General features: G+C 40.8%; 1 protein-coding gene across 3 annotated transcripts in view; it reads right to left on the bottom strand.

Moving 5' to 3' along the window:
- Nucleotides 1-7,228: 7,228 nt before the first annotated feature.
- TDRD3 (tudor domain containing 3) overlaps nt 7,229-21,077 on the bottom strand; it is a 174,780-nt gene continuing 160,931 nt past the window's right edge. For 2 of the 3 annotated variants that reach the window (XM_037140540.2, XM_053665473.1), the window contains exons 14-15: nt 11,368-11,493; nt 7,229-7,471 (exon numbers count right to left, since the gene is read on the bottom strand). In XM_037140540.2, the coding sequence (XP_036996435.2) occupies nt 7,393-7,471; nt 11,368-11,493 (205 nt within the window). In that variant the 3' untranslated portion in view covers nt 7,229-7,392. The remainder of the gene's footprint in view (nt 7,472-11,367; nt 11,494-21,077) is intronic. The other variant, XM_053665472.1, reaches the window with a different exon arrangement.

The following is a 21,077-nucleotide window of genomic DNA, read 5'->3' as shown; positions in this document are numbered from 1 at the left end:
GTTTACCAGGCAATCACTGAGCCAGGAAGGAGAAGTGGGGCCCACAGCTGAGGAGCAGGCAAACACACACAAGGAAAAGAGTTTAAAACATGGTAAGGCTTTTTCTAGCTTTTAATGCACACTGAGAGCTTTTAAAACATGTCAGCTAAACAAGACAAAAACAAGGTCTGAAGAGGGGAAATAACACAAATATCAAAGAGAAGAGCCATCCTTTCTGAGGCAGGTTCATGCTAGCAGCATTCATCTGGCAAGCCATTCCTTCACAGTCCAAATTTCAGAGCCATCAACAAAGCAGGTCCTGCAGCAATGAGGAAGCTGCTCTCTGAACTACAGACCTGGGCTGACTTCTGTAGTTCCGGCCCAGTGAGGTTGAGAAGTGCTAGTCGGAGCAGACTCTGGGAGGCAGCTGCAAGGAAAAGGCAAGTATTGGAAGCCAGTGTTAGCCAGGCGTTTGCTGACTGGTGCCCTGGTGCCTGGACAGTGCGGCCAGGGTCAGTATGAGTGGGTCAGAGGATATGTCCTTGGGAACCAAGCAGAACCCTCACAGGTCAACCTCACAGGTCTGTAGGCAATGAAACTAAGCTTCCACATAGTTGAGTTACACCCTAGGGTTAGGCTCACTGCTTACCCTGGGGAACCTGAGATAACAACCATTTGCACCTGTTAGGTGAGGGGAAGCAGAGTTTGCCATCCCAAAATATGCTTTTTGGAATACTAATTATTTTAGGCTGATTACTTTTAAGAAAAGGAAGGCTCAGGAAAACCATTTGACCTTCCCCCTAAATGTCTAAAAGAATTTAAATAGAGGACCTGCTCCAGGAAGAAAACCATCACCACAGATAAGTACAATCAATACAAACTAGTGTGTGACAGACAGGGAAGAACTTAGCTCGACTCCTTTGATCAAAGGCTTTTTGTAGTAAGCAGTTAGACAGACTTGAGCAGGGTGGTAACAATAAGCCAGGTAGGAAGGCGAACAGAGCAGAAAGCCCCAGGTGCCTAGCAACAGACAATTGTAAGGCGGGGCCTCGCCCCCAGGGTAGCCTTTCTACCTTAGCATATCCCTTGCTGGTCATAAGGTTTAGACCTTCTGATCTTCCATATTGCTGGTCACACAGCTTGGACCTTCCCCTGGTCTTTCCTCCCCTGGCATGTTGCTAGTCATGTGGTAGACACCCTTAGAGAAGGAACAAGGGGGCCAGTGAGCAGCGGAATATGACTCCCACACAAGCTCGTTTACAACCACTCCCATAAGCAGTAAGCTCTAGAGAAAACATTTAGGCCTCAGTTGTGTATCAGCTCCAGGCCTGGAAAAGCATCAAGGCCAGGTGTGCAACACCATAATCTGACATGAGGACCAGGTGCAATTACTAATGATCCCTTCCCTGAAGAGACATACCTGGAAAGCTAATTCTATCGTGGTCCTGCCTTGAGACCTCCAGATAACACCCCTGAAGATAAAGGACTCAAGAGTTTTTCTTTTCTCTCTCTCTCCCTCTCCTCCTCCCTCCCCTCCCCCTCAAGCACACCTGTGACTTTTTCTACCCTCTTCTTCCCCCAGGGCCTGCCTTCTCAAATCCCCTCTCCTTTTCCCAGATTCCTATATCCTTGCTTTCTTTCTCCTAAGTTCCAAGGGCCTTTTTATCCCCTCTCTTACTTACCTCATGAATCCACACAGCCCAACTGGCTCACTTTTTCTATTTCTGTAATTTTCTAAATAAACTTCCTCTTATAATTTGAGTTCTTGGCTCTGAATTCTTTCCTAGCCAAACTCAAGAACCAGGGTTGCTGAACTGAGGTCCAATTCTGCTGGTTAACTTCTGGTGCCATTTCACTGCTATCATTTCCAGTGTCCCATTGTTAAGTTGGTCCAACAAACATTAATTTACTAAACATTCACTTTTCCATCCCCATGTGAATTGCCCTCATGCCTTCTGAAGTCCCAAACCACAAGCCCCTTCTCCCTAGCTGAAGATGACATATAAGCTCCAACAACCCATGTGGTTTTGGGGCCCGATGTCCTTGTGGAATCCCTGTATGTATATAAGTAATAATTCCATCATTTTCTCCCCTTAATCTGCCTCATGTTAATTTGATTAGTCCAGCTAGAAAAATTTAAAAGGAGAAAAATTAATGTTTTCTCTCCTACATGGGGAGAGAGCATTAAATACAAAATCTTCTTCCAACCAGAAAACTTCTCTGCTAAGCTAGGAGAGATAAGAAAGGTTCTTTGCTAGTGACTACACATTGAACCAGAATGTGATACATATCACTGGTCATCTGCTGAAAGATTGCAAGAACAGAAAGAAATCTCACCCTTTATGAGGTCAGGCAGACAGAAGCCATTACACACGTTCTCAAGATAAAACAGTAACTAGCCCTCAACTAAGAGAACACTGGAAAGCATCACTTGTGATGCACACAGTCCACCCTCAACACATACTGGAAATGGAGCGACTGTCTCTGTTAGCTTGTCAGCTTCATCTCGCTGAGAAACCAACTCATCGTTATGATAGGAGGTAATTATGCAATTTGCATTCAGGCACCTACCATCACACAAAAACTGGGTGTTGGGGTGCTACTTTCCTTGATGTTTACATCAAGGTCCTTGAGAAAGGCATTCATGGGTCATCAAACTTAGAAAAGTCCTATCGAGTTTTCAAAAGGATTTATATACATTTCAAAGAGAGAAGAAACTACTTACATGTTTTCTGAAGTAAGAGATCTAAGAAAACAGAGAGGAATCTCGACGGGTAGAATGAGGCCTCCTACTTTTCATTTTTCTTTGTCCTTACACACCCTACCCCAAGCATTCAGACTCTGTAGGTCTTCTGATTCCGATACTTTGATCTGCCATTTTCAGGCCCTGCAGGAGATCCTGCAGAGAACCTGCTAGTCTGTTCAGAACAGTGTATGAGGGCTACAGACAGCCGTGAGCAACACGGTCACCGGAGGAGACTGATGAAAATGCACATTCCCAGAACCTGAACAGGGCAGCACTACATCAGCGGCTCAGAGGCGGGGCTGGCAGTGGCAGTCAAAGAAGCCCTCAGGAGGCCTCTGATGTTCTCTGCAGACTGGGAATCGCGGCCTTAGACTACAGCATCCATTTTCACAGGGGACACCTGGAGCCCTGGGGAGAAGGACCACTTTCCATAGGACACAGAGACTTAAGTAGTTGGAGGATTTATCTTTTAGATCTTCAAATTCTAGTTCTTATGGTTAAAATAGCATATTTTTTAGAGTATTGCCTGTGGTCATCCCTGCTACCTCTTCCTCCCATCTATGGCCATGGCCATGTTTCTCCCTCTTTTAACAAAGGAAAGGAGGCATAAAAGGGGGGGCTGTGTATTTATGATTGTCCAATACCCCCATCCCAACCCAATAAGCTTTCGATAAAAATATGTGCTGCTAAAAACAAATTCCATCAAATAAATTCAAAGATCCAATGGGCTCATTAAGTAGTTTGTGAACTGGGAAGCAAGGTGCTCCGAGGGGCTGTGGACTACGGAAGGTTTTCCTAGGCAGGAGGGTGGTGCAAGAAGTATTAGCCAAAGAAAAGAACGTATTTTCTCAGGCCAGGTCATCTTATTAGGGGGGTGGGGGAAGACCAGCAGGGTTTTATCACACAGATTGCCCAACTAGTGCTAGTCAGAACATTTCAGTCTGACTTTTTAAAGGTGACGCTTCTGAGAAAGATTAAAACTGCAGTTAACTCCTGGTTTGCTGTTGTCAGGACAAATGACTCCATTTTTGGCCTGTTGACAAGGCAAATCTCTTAAAGCCACACACCTTAAAGTGCTGTCTTCTTCCTGGTTGGGTGGGGGGAAGGGGCTGCGGTAAAGACAATTCAAGATTTAGCTCTGGCCAGACAGCCCTGGAGCAGCTCGGGCATTAGAGCTTGGCCAAGAAGTACTGACGGCGTCTTCTTTCCCTGTGACAAATACACTGCAGACCCCGTCACTTCAGAATTTAGAAGATGAATGTTTTTATAAAAGATACTACTGATATAGTAGATGTGGCCAGCCCTGGCCAGACGGCGGAGCAGAGGAGGGGCCGAGGAAGGGAACTGCCTTAAGGAGCTGGCAGGACCGCCTCCTAGCACTTTGTGCCCGTGCTGCCCTGAAGGGGGCGCTGGGTGACAGGTTATGTGGTGCAGGGGGAGGTCATTGCTGAGTCTGTCCGGCTCGTGAGAGCGACTGACAACGGGAAGCCCCTCCTACTTCCTTTGGTCTGGTCTACTTCCAGGGGACACGGCCACACGTGTACCACACAGATCAACAGGGCAGCAGGGGAGGCCTGTCAGTCTGGCCTGGAAGAAGGATGGTATTGGCTGGGGGAGATGTACCCCTCCAGAGTGCACGGAAGTGTGGGCTGGGAAATTTAAACTCAGGGAAGGAAGAAATGCTCTCTGTTCCTCTCTGGGACCCACAGCACGGACGTGTGAGCTGGAGGTTTGCGAGACTGGTGGGTGGTGAGCCCAGGGCTGGCAGGATGGAACCCCTGCCGAGGCCGGCAGCAGCGGCCTAGGGCACTGGGTGGCATGGTGGTGCTACCCACATGCAGACTCCAGAAAGGAGTCTGAGGCCTGACAGTGGGGGAAGAAGTCGAGCTGCTGAGATGATCATAGGGCATCCACCTGCAGTTCCCAAAGGCTGGTATTTTTAAACGGGAGGAGGAACTGTGGGCACGGACTTGGCCTGGGCTGGTAGAGGGTGGCAAGGTTTTTCCTTCTGGGGGGGATGGGCTCTGAGGCAGAAGCCTACCATTCTTCCAAGTTGCTCAGTTTGTGAATGAAAGACCTGGTTCCTTTTTTCAGCAAACCTCTGCCCCTGGAATTTGCCTATGGGTGGCGGCGCCAGCAGCTGAACCCCATTTTCTGTTCAATAACATTATCGTGTTTGTTTGATTTAGGGGGAGAAAAATAAAGTTAGATGTTTTCTGACCAAAAAAAGGCCCATGCTTTCCTTTGGCTGACTGGTCTAACATGAGCACTGGCTTTGGCTAACCTGTGGAAAATGGACAACATTGTCCAAAGACTTAATGAGTTTAAACGTGAATCTCCAAGGTTTTGAAGAAAATACAGTCATGTGTTGCCTTAGGGATACACTCTGAGAAATGCATTGTTAAGCAATTTCATCACTGTGTGGACATCGCAGGGTGCACTGCACAAACCTAGATGGTACAGCCTACCACACACGTCAGGGCTGTACTCAATAGCTGGTTACTCCTAGGCTACAAACCTGTTACAGCATGTTACTGTAATGAGTGCTGTAGGAAACTGTAACACGATGGTATTTATGTATCTAAACATCTAAACATAGAAAAGGCACAGTAATATATAATAGTATAAAAAGCTAAAACTGGTGCACCTGTGCAGGGCACTTACCACTAGTGGAGTTTGCAGGTCGGGAGCTGCTGAGTGAGTCCGTGAGTGGTGAGATGACGCGGGGACCTTGGACTTTACTGTCCACTACTGCAGACTGTGAGTACTGTAAATGTCCGCCACACTACATTTGTAAAAAACAGCTTGCTTTCTTCGGTAATAAATTAACCTTAGCTTACTGTTGTTTTTTTAACTTTATAAAAAAATTTTTTTTAAGTTTTTTGACTCATTTGTAATAACATTTAGCTTAAAACGTATTGTACAACTGTACAAAAAGTTTCTTCCCTTATATCTGCACTGTTTTTCTATTTTAAAAAATTTAATTCTTTTTAGTTTTTACACTTGTGTGTTAAAAACTAAATGCAAACACATACATTAACTGAGGCCTCAGTTTAAGTTTTCCTGTGTCTTCCCTTACTGTCTTATTAACTGTCAAATTCATCACAATTACATGGCTCTTCTCCTGGTTCTCAACCCTAGATACACATTAGAATTACTTGGAGACCTTTGAAAGAACTCCTATGATATACAGCAATGATAAAACATAGCAACGACAACAAAATCCAACACTGTAAGCCATGCCTTCTCATTTGTTAAGATACTGCAGAAATAATCAAGCATAGGCTAATAAAGAAACCAAGGCCTTTAATGGAGAGACTTAGGCCCTCTCCATTAAAGCAAAGCAGTAAATTTCGTCACTTACTTTGGCGGGATGATTCCATTTTCTCCCTCTTTCCTTCCTCCTTTCACACCTCCCTCCCTCCCTCCTCGTTTTATTTTCCCCCTAACTGTTCTGAGGATGGAGACTAAGGGGAAGACTATTTCTGTCCTAGTAAATGAAGATTTTGTAGTTCTCTATTCAGAGACATACTGGTTCTCTGCAATGGACAGCCTGGGTTGCTTCTCCAACACCTCCACCTTCTCCTTTCAGCCAATTCTCCTGATTTTCAGATGCATATCCTCTGCCTCAAATCAAGTATGTTTCCGGGAAGCAAACCACTCCCACTTGTAAGTCTGGGGCACTCGGATCAGGCCCAAACTGATTCACAGACCCTTGGGGAAGTTATTGGTTGATAAGCACAAAAGCAGCACAATATGGGTGAATAGGGCTGAGGAGAGAAGCTTCTTTTCCCTTCTTAATGCATTTCTAGCTAGAAGTGACCCCAACCTCACCCTTGCACTTAATAGCCCTGGGAATTGTAGCCATCTTGTGACCACATGGGGAGCTTGCTATAAATGAAGCTGATGACAGGGCATGCAGGAAGGAGTGATAGGAAGAATCAGGGTCTTTCCTGAGAAGTCTGAGTCACTGAATTCAACGAACTGAAGCCTAATGAGCTTCTGGGAGTGCAGTGAGCCAGTAAATGCTCTTCGGGGTTTAAGCTAAACATGGAAGTAGTCCGAGTTGGGTTTTCTGTTATTTGCAACTTAGGTGCGTCCTGAAAGATCCACTGCACACATTACGGGGATGGAATGCCTGTTTTAGCATTGAATTGCATTTTTTGTCTTGTTTTTGTCATTATTGTTCAGGTACAGCTGTATAATTGAACTGCATTTGGAAAAGCTAATAGAGTGCTAAAAACAACGTATTTGACTTTTGAGTACTTTTTGCTGTTGTACTTAGCAGTTAAGTACTTTCTGTACTAAGAACTGCCATTTGGCTTCAGGTTGGTCTTGCAAAAAGTGCAGCAAGCTGTGTAAGTCAGTTTATTCTGTAATTATTAGGGGAGTCTCCAGTATGTGGCATTGCTCCTCTATCTACAAGACAATTAGTATGATGTTAATACCAGGTGAAGGAGAAAGATAACATTCAGCAAATAAAACATACTGCAAAACAATGTATGTAATAGCACATTGGTTTTATTGATAGCAGAAGAAAAAATTCTTTCGCTTGTAAAATGTATTTGTTTCACTGAGTTCAGTGTTTTTCCCCATTCTTTGTGTAGGTCAAATTTTCCCCCCTAAAATCTGCTTTTTCATTCTCCAAATAATAATATCCACCCTGGCTACAAAGGAAAATGGGAAGGTCCACCAACAGGTTTCACCAGGATGTTTCCATCATGGGCTCCTTTCTTCATCGAGACTCTATTTTAAAGAAAGAGAGGAAGAAAGTGAAATTGGATCCACAAATTGAATTTTCCATACTCAACACACACTTCTACCGAAACTGAGCTGTAAATGTTAAGTGCCTGTATAAATATCAATAGATCTCAAGTGGAATAAAATGGACACTGCTGTCTAATTTATAAACATAATTTATATAAAGCAATATGTAACCCCAAAGCAAAATCTTTCAAAATAATTTTTTCTTTTACATGGGAGAGGTGGGTGAGTGGGGAGGGGATGGAGGTGGCAGAGGGGATGGGGGATAACTGGTAATGGAAAAATATAATAAAAATGAACTATTAAAAATAAATAAATAAAAGGAGGAAAAAGAGTAATTTTTTCTTTTAAATTCTTATAGTACATCTGTGTCACCCTTAGCCCCTTTATTGTTAGCAAGCTGATTTTAGGAATTTCCATTAACCAAATAGTTTTTAACAGAGAATGACTTAAAAAAGTAACAGCCTGCCCGTGAACCACTTCTACCTCCGTCCTTCCACCTCCATTTCCCCTTTGAACACCTGTGAACTACTGTATTTTGCCGTGTATGTGCATTTTTTACACAAAGTTTTGAGGGAAAAATGATGCGCATTATACATGGGTATTATGATTATATACCACGGGTATAATAATCCCATGAATAATGTGCACAAAAACGTGGGTGCGCATTACACACGGCAAAATATGGTAGTTCGGTTCACATGGGTCATTTATTTCAGTCTGTCACCTCCCTTGTCCGCTCTTTACCTTTATAGGTACCAGTCTAGTTGAAACACTTTGGGTGGTGACAACAGAAAAAGCTGAGAGCAAGTGGAGAGAAGCCTTGTTTGCTCTGGTTCTGTTTGAGTTTCATGTATAAAAGAATGCTCGGGCAGGGCCAGGCGGAGCTCCCATGGCTGCACACAACCACTCGTACATCTCCCAAGGTGAAGAGTCCCCCCAAAGTACAGAGCTTTGGGTACTACCATCCTCACAAGAAGCCCAGCCTGCCGGCACCACCGGGCTCCACGACAGCTGTCTCAGGAATAGTGTTCATTTCCCTGACCTTGATTTGAAAAATGTCACCACACCAGATTGTCAAACAAATTCTTCACATTTAAAAATATATCTTGAACCATCCCTGGCCAAGTGGCTCAGCTGGCTGGAGCATCATCCTGTGCACCAAAAGGCTGTAGGTTTGATTTCCGACTAGGGCACACACACAGGTTGTGGGTTCGATACCCAGTTGGGGTGTGTACGAGAGGCAACTGATCAGGTTTTCTCTCACACTGATGTCTCTCTTGCTCAAATCAATAAACAGCCTCAGGTAAAGATTAAGTTAATTAATTAATTAATTAATTAAAAATAGCTATTTTACCAGTTCGAAACAGTGTTAAAACCTTAGAAAATGAACAAAGTCATGGTATTTATGTAGCAATATATGATTAGCTGTACTTTTCAACATTTGTGGTTAATATGGGAAACTGAAAAGATGATTTTTCCATCAAACAAATAAGAAACTAGAAATGAAGTTCAAAGTGAGTCAACATTTATTAAACTGCTTCCCACGCTGAGCCTTACCCTCCACTGCACCAGGGAACCCCACACTGATGGGCCTGCCATTTCTCCTTTCGGAGCAGGACGTGAAAGCCTGACCCCTCTTGACTGGACCACTGCATTCACCTCTTAGATGGTATAATCCATCGACATCCAACATTGTAAGTGTAATTTTGAACATGTCACTCTTATTCGAAAGTTCATGATAGCACCAAACAATCCAAATTCTGAAAGTGTCTAAAGCCATTCCCTTTGGCCACTACCAATAAATACCGTGAACACCCAGTGTTTTGGCTTATGTACGCTACTGGAGCCACAGAAGGTTGCTTCCTGGGGTCTGTGCTTCTTCCCCTCTTTAATCTTTCCTTGGCCTTTAAAATCTCTTTAGAGGTTTCTCTTGGTAGGACTCTGCTCTACCAAGAAAATGAAGCTTAAAATTAATTTCTAAAGCCTACCCCTACTACCGCAGCCTGGTTCCTATGACTGCAATGTCAGAAAACTTGCCAAATACACATAGTTTTGGTCAGTTTCACTGATTAATTTCTCTGTCTATATCTGTTCATATTTCTAAGTTGTCTATAGCAGCTACAAAAAGGCCATGAACTAAAAATTTGAAGTTTTGGGTCTTCCCTCAAAGCTTTGACCTGACTAGTTACCACTTTTCCTCCGATGTGGGCCTACTTCCCCACATCCCTCCCTGAGACCCCTCCTCTCACTAACCCCGACCCCCCGTATCAACTGCTTTTGTAGTTGCTGATATCCTCAGTACCAGGCTCAAGTAGAACACAGTCCCTCCCCACTTTGGGTGAAGTATATGTGTATGTGAGGGTGGTGGTGGTAGGGACCTTTGGCCTTATTTTAAAACTTGTTCTAAACAATTTAAAACACCTCAGGAAGCTAAGAGGAAATTCTCAGTTTTCATTCACCTTAAGAAAGATTTAACTGTAAGTATACTAAACTTATTTTAAGTGTTTTATCACTTTTTTTATTTAGGCATTTTATATCTGTTTACTAAATATCCTTGAATTAAACACAAAGAAAAGCCAATGATAAAAGGAGAAAGCTGTTATACACGGTCTTGCTCAGGAAAATCAGAAGTCATGTTTCCTCTCCAGGCCAATTAAAACACGAAGAGGTAAGAGCTGGGACATGAAAGCTGTCTTCACTTAGAGATGACAGTGCTAATTTGTAACCATTGAAGGAGCCATGGGGGCGCTGGGGAAGGTGCGAGACTCTGGGTCAGCGCCGTCCAGCAGAAACAGAACGTGAGACACGTGTCATTTTTAATTCTCCAGTAGCCACGTTAAAAAAAAATAAAATGCAGAAGTAAAATTAATTTTAATAACACATTTAACCCAATCTATCTAAAATGTTTCAATGTGATCAACAAAAATTATGAAGATATTATTGAGATATTTTACTTTTTAAAACTAACTCTTTAAAATTTGGTATGCATTTTTTCACTAATAGCTCATCTCAACTCAGGCTGGCTGCATTTCCAGTTCTGAACAGGCGCAGCTGGTCTGAAAACTTGAGCATCACTTTGCAGGGGACAAATATGATGTGGAAAACAGCCTTAGTGAAACAAGGAGCTGAAAGGAGGAATTAAGAACGATTTCTTTAAAATTCTCAATGGTCTTGTTACTGAGAAGAGACTGAGAAAAACAGATACAATTAAGTCTAAAATTCTCTTTAGGGTGATAGATAACAAAAGCTGGAATGGGAAAACTCTGAGTATTAAAAAAATATTTCCTTCCAAAAATGTACTAACAAATAATGTCTTTGGTCATCAAAATGAGACACCTCAAATTACTCCTACAATTTCCTAATGTTTCGTCATATTTTTCTTCCGTTCAGTGGGAGATGATTTTCAAAGTTTCTGTTCTGGATCGACAGCCTGAGGCCCCCAAATTACATCTCAATAAGCAAGCATGTTGTCTTCTCCCAATTCCTTAAGGTGTACTCTAAAACATTTACTCTTTCTTAAAAAGAATTGAGATTAATTAAAAAAATTAAAAAATATACTCATTATCCAGATTAGTCCTTTGTTTCCTTTCATCATCCTGCTCTCAAACCTGTGGTCACTTTGCTGACCGTCCACCTCCATTAGATGAGAGTGTGTTGAGAGAAAAAAGGGGATTAGAGATCGCATTTGTGGGCAAAGGCCTGGGGCAAAGCAGTTTACAACTATGGCTTAATTTTAAATGTGTTATAACTGGAAGTTTTTAAAACACCACTTTTTCCTATTACACTATTATGAAATATTAATAATGGGACCTCCTTATTTCACATAAATGGCATCTTTTTTAAATATGGAAATCACCTTACAATGTCAACTTTACCTTTTCCTGTTAGTTCCGGGCCCGGGGAGGTTGGTAAAATTGCTGGGTTGGCCGAGTGGATCGCCGTGGCTGGCCATCACCTCCTCTGCGGAACTCGAGGGTCTGGTCATAGGTTCCTTCTTCCTCCTATTTGCAAAACATAGTGATGAAACATGTTCAAAACAGCTCCAAGTTGCCTAAGTTAAATACATTTTATGGTCTCATCTTGATACACCCTCTTAAGCTGCCTATGACTCATATCCATCAACGTTTATAACAGAGAGAGGCAAGAGGAAGAAGAAAACCTCTTTTGGTCCTAGGTAACAGAAGAATAAACACTTATAGTGGTGATATTAGAATCAAACTTAATTCTAGAAAAGGAAACCATTTCCACATAACAGCATGATTCTCTCTTCAAATTACATGACACACTAGTGTGAAAACATAGAAATCCAAGCATCGTGATAAAAATTTTCTTCACTATTTGGGCTTCTAAATACTTCTAGGTGTTTATCATGGAAAGAGGTTTGGTAAGACATGGAAAAGGGTTGGAAGAGCCTCAGAATGGTCACCAGTCTCTGTCCTCATTTGACGAAATCTCCAGCTTCATTAAGAACCTTACATCTAGAGACAGGAAAAAATAATGGATTGGAATGAGGAGGGAAACACAATTTACATATACAGAAGGCTTCATGCAAGACACAGCAATAACCACAGTAAGAAACAAACTAATTTCTTCTCATTTTCTTTCTTACTGAGGGAGTGGGTCAGCCAGCTTAAGGAATAGCGTGGGCAAATTAGGATAAGCAGAAAGACTATAGTTAATCATAACATTTGAAAAGCACTTAGAAGCAACAGAAATGGAGCCAAAAGCCACACTGGTTTCTTACTGAGTGCTGCCACCCTGTTATTTTAGTGTTTGTCAATTAATGTGGCTATGAAGTATGTTCCCTTTTAGAGACAGAAAAAAATTGGCTCAGTTTTGTTTGTGGAAAGAAGCAGGCCTATGGCAAAAGTTGTTTCAGTTCCAACTGCATTATCAGAGCACGATACTTTGCATGGCTTCAGAAATTCATCCTACTTCTTTCTCCTCCTCACTTTATCTCTGAATTTTCCCCCAAAGTATCATTTTCCTTTGACCCTATTAATAACATAGGAAGTTATATGAAAGACTGAGTTCTACTCTCTTTACATTTTACCCATCTAACTATCCCAGTTTTATCTAATGGGAACAGAAAGGTGAAGACGATGTGATCAAATCCTAGTATTTAGAAATAATTTTTAATATTTGGCATGAACATAACCCTCATTAGGCATCCCACATGGTATTCATAAGAAAGAACCATTATTTCCAGTTATGCTAAGGATACCAAGCCTAGCAAACTGTAGGGCTTTGCCCTAACACTTAAGGCAAACCTGAGTTTACATTCAAAGACTTCTGCTAAACCTTTAAAATCTCAGTTTGTATGTAGAAGAAGTAAACCAATAGCTAAAAATTAATGACCATCCTGAAAGGGATTTCATCACCTAAGTAAGAGAATGGAGGAAGCTGTCAATATTTGATATAACTCAAAAACTACATTTTATTTTAGAAATTCCAACATGCATCTTTGTTGTTTTACTGTCCTTCTGTTAAAGAAAATTGCCAAAACTCATAGCAGATTTGGCAGAACATATGATCAGACATTTTACAAAAGATATAGAAATAGCAAATACACATCTGAGAAAAGCTTTCTATAAACCCTTGGGGAAATGCAATCAAACAATAGTGAGGCAGCACAACAAAGTTACTTTTAAAAGTTTAGATAAAGAACAATTGACCAAACCAAATATTTTAGACACAAACTCCCGATTAGGTCTCCTTTTTCTGTGCCCCTTTCATTAACAATCAATCTCAAAATGGTTGGAAGCATCATATATGTTTATAACTTAGTAAGCAATTAAATTGCAGGAAGAAAATTAAGAAGTGTACAGGAAAGAAAAGAATTAGTTTTATCATTCTGGTCACTGTTCTGATGGATGATTATTAAATATAGCTACATTTGAAAGGAGCTATTTAATTGTATAAACACTGACAGCATTTGAAGCTTTGCATGTTAACTGAGAACAACAAGAAAAAACAAGCAATCCGTTATTTGGTAATGCAGAAGATGAAATAATCATTTCAGGAATTATTGGGAACTGCTCTGCCTGGTTTCAGGAATTGTAACTACCCCCCGTGGCTAAGGCTGAGTGAGGGACCTCCGTAATGAGAGCCACTAAGGAGACAAAGCTTGTCTCTGGCAGCAACACTGCTTCTGCTTCATCCCCTCTCCCCAATGCTTGATCGGTTAGTCAGAGATGGGTAAGACCCCTCAGAGGGGGGGCAACCTATGCCAGATACGATCATGTGGAAGGCCATCAAGGAAGGACTTGGAGGGGCTGCAACAAAGAGGGAGTGATGGACCCTCGCGCCTCCCCTGCCCCCCGCTATTCTGACATAGCCTGAGTCCCCATTTCTGTCTGGGAGAATCGCTTCCTGGCTCTAATTCACTTAAGCCTAAAAACCTATGACTGGGAAGGTTGTGCAGCCCTTTGCCGGCTGGAGTGGGATCCAGGGTGATAGGGCATAAGAAAGAGTTCGCAAAGTCCTGTGAAGCCTGCTTTGCTAAGAGTGCTTCCATTCATATAAGGGTCCAAGCAGTGTCTCCCAAAGTTTTTGCAACCCCCTTACCTGACAGATACTGACTCAGACTAAGCCCTCAGATTTCTTTGAAATGTTATCTACTGTTTGATCCTTGCTGACTGACATTGATTGATGAACTTTACCTCTATTCCTGTGTATTACAACCTAATAAAAGCCATTGAGGAAGAGGTTCTTAGTCTTTCTCCTCTGAGAGATTGACCACCTCCCCTCCCGAAGCAGATCAAGTCTTGGCAGTTTCACTTTCATCCATGGCGATGGGGGGACTTGCAGGCGAAGTTGCCCCCACAAGGAATTAGAATGGAATGTTATTTTTCTCCACACCCAGCTTCAGAACTGGCCGCAGAACATATAAAATCTACACTTATACCAGTAAAATACATTGTTAAGGACAGAACACCACATCTGCTGAGTGAGCTGCATTACATAATAAATATGACATTGCTATTTGAAAAGCTGTCTCTACTGTGTTTAAAAGATTCACAGACTATACCAGCCAGAGCTAATTAAATGGTTTCATAGAGATGACGGATCTTGAGATTTCTTTTACATTACTTGATGTTTTTGCTCTCTCTTTATACAAAATGCAAGCAAAAAATAAAATGATACTGACAGCTTGGTTTTCAGTTATTATCAAAGACACAATCTTGCTTTTCAAACTTTTAAAATATTCTTCCTGCAGAGTAGTTGAGGGCAAACCTGATTTCCCACAAACACCACTTCCCTATAGTAGACGGTAATTTTTAGATGGAATAAGTACCACTTTCCATTTGTGTGACACAGCTCAATTTAACACATCAGTTTATTTGGACTCATCTTTGAATGAAATTTATACCTTGTTCTTTTAGCCTATCTTGTTATTTTAGGTTGTACTACTATGTAACAGATTTAAAACTCAAAAAAATTATTTCATAGTTTCTGAACATATTTAAAAATTTAACTCTGTGCTTGAGTTGGCACAGTCCTGGCATGCCATCCAGCCTGCCCCCCCATATCTGACAGACGAGGAATCTCTACGCCCAGAGAGGTGAAGTGATTTTCCCAAGCCATAGAGCTCATTACAGAAAAAGGCCAGACCAGGGCTGCTTTGTTTCTGACTCTAGGCAGCATTCTTTCAAGGACTTGCAATCGATTTGATAAAATGGAAGCAACCAGTGTCATCTTCACCTAAGCTTTTGAGATCTGTCACCATTTTATTGAACTCACATTTTTGCTCACTAAATGACTAGTATTTAAAATGTGCCTTCTTTTCATGCCAGTATTTACTAATTTATTGTTCCTTTTAGTGAAAAGATGCAAGATGCAATAATCATCATGATATCAAGCATAAATGAAGTGATGTTTTGAAAAAAACTCAAAGCACCAATGCAAAAAGGAGACGTACAATTTTGTGTATTATATAAAACATGTCCCGCAGGACATACTACATCTTTCCTGAATATCATCTCTAGCTTCTCATTAGCATAGCGTATCCACAAGTAAGATCAGAGGCAAATACATATCCCCTCATTTGTAAATGAGCTGTGTTGGAGAAGTTCATTGTAAATCGGTCACTTGGCCCGCTGAATATACTTCAGTAGGAATTGTGAAATACATTTAGAGGTCAGGTTCTCTGTCCCACAAACAGTAAGGTGAGGTGCAGCAAAGAGGGCAAATCAGTACCCTGAGAAAGATGTTGGATCAGTGCTTCCCAACGGGGAGTGACTTCATACCCCAGGAGGCATTAGCCAATATCTAGATATATTTGACTGTCACATCTGAGGGTGCAAGTGGCGTCCACTTGTGGGTCGGGAGACATTTCTGGTTTTTACAGACTAAATAGGTAGGACTGGGGGAGGCTGTTACTCCATCCAATGGTCAGCGATGGAGGATGCTGCTGAACACCTACAAAGCACAGGACAGCCCACACGACGAAGCACTACCCAGTCCGAACGCCAGCACCACTGAGGCTGAGAAACCCTGGGCCAGGCAAAAGGAAGAGAAAACTTCCTGCTCCCGTGTGCCCGGAAGTTTGGGTTTGCCACTTTCCCCTTTTCATTTTGGACATTTCTTCTTTTGCCTCTGCCTCTAAGGCCTAAATGCTGACCCAACCCTCTGTGGAACTTTTGTGGGGAGCTCCATTTGCTAACAACACTGTCTTCCTCTGCTCCAGCTGTATCTTCATAGTTACTTAACTTGCTGAGTTGCCTTACCTTAACTTACCATTCCTTTAGCATTTCTCCACAGCCATAACTTTGTGAGGAGAAAGGAGAGATTTCTGGTTGGTGGAACCGGAGATTGGGGATGGTAATTCTCTTCACAAAAACACTTAGAAAAACTTATTTTGTGCTGTTACCTGTGCTTGAATAGATGAGAGTATTTTGTGTGTAATTTAATAGTTATTTCTAGTTGGTTCCTTCTCGCAGAATTTACACAGTAGTCACAAACACAAGCCAGCATATCAAATGTATGCCACGTACCCTCGGCAATAATCCTTAAACTTTAGGATATTTTGAACAATGGAGTACTAATGACTACATATCTCCTTAGTGACTCATATATAAAAGGCTTAAATGGCTTACTGTATGAATTTCCAGGCCACCTTCTGCCTGCCTGGTTAGCTGTGTACTCAGTTTATAAAAAATATAAACTGATTTTAATATAAAACCTAAGCAAACAATCATGTGAAAGACAAATCTGCTTTTCCAAAATGTCAAGTAATAAAAGCGAAACTATGGGGACAGTGAAGAGATTAGTGATTGCCAAGGGATGGCGGGGGAAACAAAAGGATGAATAGGCAGAAGATTTTTAGGGCCAGGAAACTATTTTGTGTGATACCATTATGTTGCTATACTTTTTTCTGGCCCCACAGAATGCACGCCACCAAGACTGAGCCCTGACATGTGTTACCTGTGGCCTGTGGGCAGTCACCACCATGTCAGTGCAGGCTCATCAACGGTAACAGACGTACCACTCGGGTGGGGACATGTGATGATGGGGGAGGCTGTGCCTGTGTGAGGGCCATCAGCACGTGGAAAATCTCTGTATCTTCCTCTCAGTATTTCATGAATCTAAAATTGCTTTTAAAAATAGTCTTTTAAAAAAATAGGCCACGTCCGTGGATACACTTTGTGCCTCATATAGTGCTGATGATATGGCGGGTCCTTCGTAAGTGATGAAGTATTTGCTGACCTGCCGCTTATTAAAATGGTATATCTCAGTCCATTTGGATTCTTCTTGTGTTTATCAGTGATATCATAATTAGAGCATGAGAAGTAAATTTCTCTCCTCCGTGGGATGCTATTAATTAATTACTATGTGAAAACAACTTTGAAGATTATTGAGCTGTCGGAACTAGCTCTAGGTTGTGTTTAATTCTGATTATACCCTGGGTCTTAGTAGCATTTCCTCTCGGTTTCCCACTGGAAAACTCGGACCTTTCAGTTTGTCAGTCTGAATTAAGAAATAAAGTATCTCTGTCTCATTCAAAACAAACAAACAAAATAATGTAATGGACTCCAAAAGTAGAATTTAAAATATTTTTAAATGATCTATTTTAGCTCAAATATTCTATTATATTAAAGTAACTGAAATTTGAAAGTAAAAGCTGAATCAATCATTATTTTTTGTGAGTATCATGGATAATACTTGTGTCCACTAGAGTCAGGTATCGACACGAATGTTAGGTTTACCAATTATCCTTGTTTAAGAAATATGCTCTAATTCAATATTTATAGCTCCATCACAAAATAAACTGGGCTGTGGCAGCCTGGAACCACATACTGTAAGAGGAAGTTTCTGTAAACAACAGTCCAAACGACTATAGAGCTATCACTTGCTCAGATAATAAGCACCACCACTCGAACTAGAACACAGGTCCTCTGTCTGCCCTTCATTATGCTTCTGAGTAATAAGGGTAAGAAACCCCGAATTTCAGAACTGGAAGGGGAACTGGAGACAACCTGATTGAGCAAGAATCAACTTTTACAAAAACCATTATCCACTTCTGGGGGGTAAATATCGTCCTCATGTTTCAAATAAAATATTGTATGTTGAATTCTAACATAAAATAGATTGGTTCAGGTTAAAGTGTGTGTTTATATACATGTATGTTAACAGTATCCCCTTGCTTTTCTCTTTCTTAGTTCCTCTAAACTCTGTAACCCCTAAACAACAAAAATTAAAAACCCAACTTAGTTCAACCTCTGCTGTACGCTGTGAACAAGCTGGGTCGAGTGACTTGATTAAAATATAAGAAAGGGAACTAGTGGAGGGATGAAACTGGAATGTGGGCCTCTAACTCTGCGTTCAGAGACTATCTGCCTTTGCCTTCTATTGTAGAGAAAATCCAATCCCTTCTTTTGACTTCTATAAATGAAATCTCATTTTAGAGTAAAAATTTACCTATACCCAAATGGGAAAAAATCAGGCTTTATTAACATAGGAAAAGGTTATTACATATAACTAAAATAAGTAAATTTTATAATAGACTAACATGTTTTTAAATGTCCGAGCAAAATATCCTTTTAAAATAAAATACAATGGGGAATCATACTTTCCCTCCCCCTCAAAGCAGCTCTAAGAACAACTCTATAATAATGTACCATGTCCAGTAATATTTTACTTAAGCTAAATAATTATGGCAGAAAAGAAGTGAAAAACAACACCAATTTAAAAAAATATGATAAAAAATCTAATCACTAAACAAGTGTTCCAAATGCATGGCTGAGATAACATAATATGTTCATTCCTGTGTCAGGCTGAATTTCAAGAGAACTAGGAGACATTTCACTGTGGCTGTGATCTTCTCTTTTTAAAAAAGAGTATGTTTTCTAAAGTTATATAAAATGGAAATTATTGATGATTATATAAGATATTAGGAAATCATCTGAATTCCTAGATCAAGGGTTTTATTCTATGCTTTGCCAACTAAAGCACAACCTAAATAAGACAACTAAACTTTAACATGAAAGAAAATGTATGTTTAAATGACACTAAAAGTGCCACGTCCACTGCCTCGTCCACTGTTGGATCCCTCTCTCCGTGACAAGGTCCTGAGAGGGGGTGTAAGACTTCAAGGAAGCAGTTTCCAACCTGGTGGACGTGGCATGGAAGGCCCTGCAATACCTATTGTGATTGTGCTTGCTTTGGGGATCATGACCCTTTTTGCTTTAATCATTATGAATACCCTGGCAGTGATTCAGATAGTGTGCCTAGACCTTTCCTGGCTCAATGAACAGAATAATGATATCATACTAGAAACGTCAGGGAATATAGGTACAGAGAAACAACCAGAACAATCTGAGAATTCAAGCTTAATCAATATCAGATCATTGGAAAAACACCCAAGATAAGATAGAATACTCTAGGAAATCAGGAGATGATCTCACTGCTTACTTAGAGGGAATCAAAGTACAAAACATGTCTATAAAAGAACTCCTAGAGAAACTTAAAAGAAGTACCCTTGAAAGCCCCCTGCAACATAGGAATAGCCCCTCCTTTACCTTGAATAAGAATATATATCAACTAGACAGGCAAAGAAATAACAAAAGCTAGTTAGTTATTACAAACTAAACAGTCACTAGGGAGTCAGAATTTATGGTACACAGAAAAACATTTTGGGCAAAAAAAAGGTAGATAGCTAAGTTAGACATCACGAGGGCCTTATAATAAATTTCCTATTTTCTCTACTCAATCTAGCGTATCCTTTTGCCCTATGACAAATTCTGAGAAACTTTAACATACAATAAGATACTTCTAATTGTCTGATTAATAGCTCTCCTGGTTAAAATAATCTTTGTTTATTATAACTAAATCTATGGGAACTTTCGTACTTTTACTGATTACCTTTGTATTAGTTTTTTCTGCTTAAATGATCATGTTATACTGCAAATGTTAATCACTACCTAAAATGAAAATATAAAAACCTGCTTGTACTTGCAATAAACGGAACAGAGCTTCACTGTCCTTTGAGGCGTGCTGTCGTCTGTTACCCAGCGCCGACGCCTACCCTCACCTGTGGGACCCCTTGACCCGCTGTGGCCGGACCGCGGCATAAAAGCAAATGTAGTACTATGCATCACTGTCCTTCCTCCAACCCATTAGGGTCCACCCTTTAATTCAAAGTAAATAAGCTAGTTTTTGCAGCTAAGGTACTTAAGAAAATTCAACTGAAGTTCAACTTCTGCATATCAAGGGACTGCATCCATATGTTAACTAAGAGAATACAATATAAAAAAGAGACTAGCAGACATGGCATCCTTATCAAATTTCAAATGATAAAAATATACTCTTCCACTCAAAACACACCTAAGTTTATTTACCACTTGGTACAGGAAAAAAAATGAATGTTTATTCCACTGTGTGCCTGGTATTTTTGTATTTAACTCATTTGATATTTCGACTTAATCTCACCATTCTACAGATGAAGCGATGAAGGCTCAGAGCAACTCTCCCAAAGTTGAGAGTGACCACACTTCAGTGAGACCCCTGGGCTGTCTGCTCCGAAGTTCTTTCCAATGCACTGTGCGTGTAGTGTGCACTTATATTTCTTGCTTCAGGTGGTTATGATTAATTTTTTCTAATAGCTGGCTTAGGATCGATTTTAAATAAATGAATGGCTACTGCCCTGAGCCCAGGATAAGTATCATTGAATACCATATCATTGTTGAAATACCATAGTGAAGTCCAAAGAACAATTTGTAAAACGTATAGCTCTCTCATTTCCTGTTTTAGCTAAAGGTTAAATAGATTTCAAAAGCCTTGTCCAGAAGTCAGATTAGGGAATATATTCCTGCCTCAAAAGATCCCAGTCTACTCAAAGATTCCCTTCAGAGATACTTTATCATAGCATTGCTATTTAAAATCTCAGTCTCGGCAGTCAGATCTGAATCTGAGTTTCAATTCCACCGCTTCCTCTGCATGTTACTCAACTTCCCTATGCCTGTTTTCTCACAGGCATGAACTCATAGGTTTACAAGGAAAATTATATAAAGTAATGCTTATAAAGAGTTTAGCAAATAAGCCATCTATGTTGTCCATTATTCTGAATTAAGTAACCATTTAAAAA

Source organism: Artibeus jamaicensis, unplaced genomic scaffold, assembly GCF_021234435.1.
Source record: "Artibeus jamaicensis isolate MK-2021 breed Jamaican fruit bat unplaced genomic scaffold, CSHL_Jam_final contig_415, whole genome shotgun sequence".
Lineage (NCBI taxonomy): Eukaryota > Metazoa > Chordata > Mammalia > Chiroptera > Phyllostomidae > Artibeus > Artibeus jamaicensis.
This window is presented reverse-complemented; position numbering and strand designations above follow the sequence as displayed.